This window comes from Trachymyrmex septentrionalis, unplaced genomic scaffold (genome assembly GCF_001594115.1).
Source record: "Trachymyrmex septentrionalis isolate Tsep2-gDNA-1 unplaced genomic scaffold, Tsep1.0 scaffold266, whole genome shotgun sequence".
NCBI classification, from domain to species: domain Eukaryota; kingdom Metazoa; phylum Arthropoda; class Insecta; order Hymenoptera; family Formicidae; genus Trachymyrmex; species Trachymyrmex septentrionalis.
The window spans coordinates 119015-121777 of record NW_017305426.1 but is presented as its reverse complement, the minus strand read 5'-3'; the positions used below and the strand labels follow the sequence as shown (position 1 = coordinate 121777).

At 44.0% G+C, this 2763-nt stretch overlaps 1 protein-coding gene across 1 annotated transcript in view; it reads right to left on the bottom strand.

Annotated features, from left to right (window-relative positions):
- Positions 1–375: 375 nt before the first annotated feature.
- The window catches only part of LOC108749100 (DEAD-box ATP-dependent RNA helicase 20-like), a 14684-nt gene continuing 12296 nt past the window's right edge, over positions 376–2763 (bottom strand). Inside the window, exon 3 of the mRNA XM_018487625.1 lies at positions 376–2416. Within this exon, the coding sequence (XP_018343127.1) occupies positions 782–2416 (1635 nt within the window). The 3' untranslated portion in view covers positions 376–781. The remainder of the gene's footprint in view (positions 2417–2763) is intronic.

Below are 2763 nucleotides of genomic sequence, written 5' to 3'. Positions count from 1 at the left end.
TGCAATTGTTTGAAGCGCTATACGTGAATGTAACTCAGTAAATATAGCAAATTAGAAAATAAAACTTTGCTTCTAAGCTGTGTTCGGAGAGTGCACTTTATAGCGGTCTTTATACGTACAATCTTATCCACGTGACAAGAGTACTGGCTCAAAAAGATGCAAAATCATGAATTTAGAACGTCATTTTCATCAATAATGTTAATTACTAAGAGATTATATCGTGCGTATCTTGAACGCAGATTTGTGTAAAGATTTGTGTAAAATCATTCAAAAATTGATCTTCATATGTATTTTTATGCGCGCATTTCATTTTATCACATTCAAGAATGTGATCAAATCTGTATTGTAAAAATAAAAATTTGCGTTTTACTACGTTTTTGCTAGAGCGTGGAATTTTTAAATTTAAAAAATTCCACACTTTTGCACACAGTTCTTGATGCTCGCAAACTTGCACGCGACTTGTTTACATGTACGTATTAATTATAATATTAAACGCCTTTTAACAAGATGAAGGGGTAGGATTGTAGATGTAAAGATCACTCATCAGCGCTATTGCATAATTTCATCTTTACTTTACGTTCATGAACGGTAAAGATAGAGTGACACAATAGTAATAATAGTGCGCTCTCGGAACGCAGCCTTAATTTATCGTTATCGACAGTCTATCATAATAAATTGGATCCATTATCCAACATAAGAGCGATCGAATAAAGCCCGATAGGCGGGACATACTTACTTTTCATTTAGCCCGTACCCCGATGGTCTTGCATCGTGGAAGGCGTCACTGCTGCACCGGAGTGGGTGGATACGGGTAGCCGTATGGCGGCACTGCCTGAAACTGGCCGTAGCCCATCGATTGGTACGCGCAGGCACCAGCGTTGGGCGGCGGTCGGTTGGTCTGGAAAAATTTGTTGTTCACAAGATTCTGAATCCCGGAGTCCGCGTGTCCACCAGACGGCATCATGAACGGCGGCGGCATTGAGTAAACATTGGGCCCACTCTGATTGCCGCTAAAGCCGTTCTGCCGATTTTGGAAACGATTACCCTGGTATCCAGTCCTGCCTTGGTATCTGGGCGCGCTGGTAGCCTGATGCGTAGGTTGACATGTGTTGTTAGTCGCCTGGTAGCTGTTCTGATAACCAGTAATGGATTGTCGTTGCTGATGCTGCTGCTGATAGGAATGTTGTGGTTGGTAACTGTTCTGCCGATTGACTTGATAGCCATTGTTGCGTTGATGACCACGTGTCACGGTTTTCTCCTGAACCATTTGATTGTGTCCATGCTGTTGTTGATTCGCCTGCAACATATGCTGCCAATTGTTTATCGTCGGGCTAATGTTGTTTCTAGGACTTCCGTGAGAAATGTTATCCTTGTTGCCTCGTACGTGGCTCCACCGCTGCCGTCCCTTGCCGTATTGGTTCCTGACAGAATTCGCCATGTCCGCCAATTGTGGGTTTATAGCTTGACCGGCCTCCTCTAGCACTGCGATCAACTCCTTCGCCTGTCTCGCATTATTCGGTGTGAAGTAAGCATACGCAGTGCCTGCGCTCTGGCAGCGACCGGTTCTGCCGATCCTGTGGATGTAGTCCTCGGAGCTATTGGGATAATCAAAGTTGATAACGTACTTCACGTCCTCGACATCCAAGCCGCGTGCTGCTACATCTGTCGCGACCAAGATCATAGTCTTCCCATTGCGAAATTCCGATAGAACGTAATCGCGCTCCGGCTGCGATTTGTCGCCATGGATTGAAATTGCTGACCAGCCTTCCCGTTTAATCGTCTTCGTTATGTCGTCCACCTTCTTCTTCGTCTCCACGAAAATGATCATCTTGCTGCCGCGTTCGGTCCCAATTTCGCGCAACAATTGCGATAGTTTCATTTCCTTCTCATGTTCTTGACAAATCTCGACAATCTGCCGAATGTTGTGATTGGCCGCCAAAGTCAAGGACCCGATATTAATCTGGATATAATCACTGAGAAAGTCCTCGGCGAGGGCTTGCACTTCTTTGGGCCAAGTGGCGGACCACATGAGAACTTGCCGATCAGGTCGAATCTGCTCGATGATTTTGCGTATCTGTGGTTCGAAACCCATATCCAGCATTCGATCAGCCTCATCTAAAACCAGATATGTACACCTGCGCAGATTCGTGGTACCTTTCTCGAGGAAATCGATCAGTCTACCAGGTGTTGCGATACAGATCTCCACACCACGTTCAAGATCACGAGCTTGAGGCCCCTTCGGCGAGCCACCAAAGATGCAGGTGTTGCGAATGCATGAGGACGAACCAAAATCACGTGCAACAGTTTGGATTTGTTGAGCCAATTCGCGTGTAGGAGCGAGAATCAGAACAATTGGTCCGTCACCTCGACTGAGGCGAGGCTGATGATTGATGTGCACCGTCGCCGGAAGGATATACTGAAAAGAAAAAAACAATGACAATAAACAAATATGCATCTAAAAAATGCGCATTTGTTAAAATATCTGATTATTCAATTTATATTCTGATTATTTGCATTGGGTGCATTCATAACGATTCAATCGCTCACTGATTGCTCAGTGATTTCTGCACTCTTTGAACTAGTGCACACGGTACAACAAGTTGAAGTGAAACAAGTATACGTTTGCACCATGTGTACCGGATTAGAGAGTGTAGGAATAAAGAACAGTCCTAAAGTTTTCTATCTACATCTTTCGTGATTAATTAACCGATGAAGTAACCGATTCTGAATAGTTTTATTCAAATTATGTTATATCAATTTTTG